This window comes from Octopus bimaculoides, chromosome 4, assembly GCF_001194135.2.
Source record: "Octopus bimaculoides isolate UCB-OBI-ISO-001 chromosome 4, ASM119413v2, whole genome shotgun sequence".
NCBI lineage: Eukaryota > Metazoa > Mollusca > Cephalopoda > Octopoda > Octopodidae > Octopus > Octopus bimaculoides.
In genome coordinates, this window is record NC_068984.1 from 38,172,927 (window position 1) to 38,174,275 (window position 1,349).

The 1,349-nt window shown below is 39.1% G+C and overlaps 1 protein-coding gene across 3 annotated transcripts in view; it reads right to left on the reverse strand.

The window, feature by feature from the left end:
• The window catches only part of LOC106878688 (tripartite motif-containing protein 2), a 41,511-nt gene that overhangs the window by 4,981 nt on the left and 35,181 nt on the right, over positions 1 to 1,349 (reverse strand). For all 3 annotated transcript variants that reach the window (XM_014927984.2, XM_052967000.1, XM_014927974.2), the window contains exon 3: positions 1 to 762. This exon is cut by the window's left edge and continues 4,981 nt beyond it. In XM_014927984.2, coding sequence (XP_014783470.1) covers positions 1 to 762 — 762 coding nt within the window. The remainder of the gene's footprint in view (positions 763 to 1,349) is intronic.

Consider the following 1,349-nt stretch of genomic DNA (forward strand, 5'->3'; position numbering starts at 1 on the left):
ATTTGTAATCATCTTTGTTGTAATCGAAAAGGCAAACTTCATGGATTTCATTATAACCAGATTGAGTGACTGCAAGAAAACCATTATTACAATAACTCACACATTTTGGTGTAGTCAGACCATCTTTTGGTGTAATTACTTCCCATAAGCGTCCATTCTTGGCCAAGATATAGATTGTACTGTTACAGATAACTAATGTGTTGCCATCAGCATCTGAACACATTCCCTGTAGGTTTGCATAGCATTCAACTGACAAATGAAAGTCTTGTAAAGTGAAACTTCTAAGCAGATGACCATCAAATCGAAATAATTTTATACAACTATTTCCCGAGTCACTCACCAAGATCTGTTTTTGCTTGTTGACTGTAACAAAATAAGGATGGTCAAAATCTCGTGGACTGTCTCCATAAGAGCCAAAACTGTGACTGAACTCACCATTTTTGGTCATCACAGTAACACAATGTTTGCAGATGTCTGTGACAACAAAGTCTCCATCAGGACTGATAGCAAGACCATATGGGAACTCAAAGAACTTGCTGCTACCACATACTTGGACTAAGTTGCCCTCTTGAGTGAAAATTTTGATGCAAGCATTCACACTGTCTGTTACAGCAATGTTTTCTTCATTTGTCATTGCCAAACACATTGGGTAGTTAATTTGATCAGGTCTTATTCCTTTGCTTCCAAATTTTACTTTTAGGATCCCTTCACTTGTAAATATTTGTACCCTGTGGTTTTCAGAGTCAGCCACAACAATGTCTCCTGAAAGAATAAATGGACTAATTAATATAACATTTAATTTCATATTTCCAGGCTGAAAAATCTCTCTAAAATCAAGGATAAGGAGGTAGAAATATTGACAATAAAGAACATAAAACTAAGAATGGTGCTTATGATAAAGAGATGTCTCCGAATAAGAACTCCAGAAAATTGTGTTGCTGAGCTGTATACATATTCTGGGGAAGACCATCTTCAATTGATATATATATATATAATGATAAACATGAACTATCATCATCATCATCATCGTTTAACGTCCGCTTTCCATGCTAGCATGGGTTGGACGATTTGACTGAGGACTGGTGAAACCGGGTGGCAACACCAGGCTCCAATCTAATTTGGCAGAGTTTCTACAGCTGGATGCCCTTCCTAACGCCAACCACTCAGAGAGTGTAGTGGGTGCTTTTACGTTTCACCCGCACGAAGGCCAGTCAGGCGGTACTGGCAACGGCCACGCTCGAAATGGTGTATTTTATGTGCCACCCGCACAAGAGCCAGTCCAGGGGCACTGGCAAAGATCCCCATTTTAATTTTCGTAAAAGTTTCCAAGTACCAATGAGGCTTTTTGG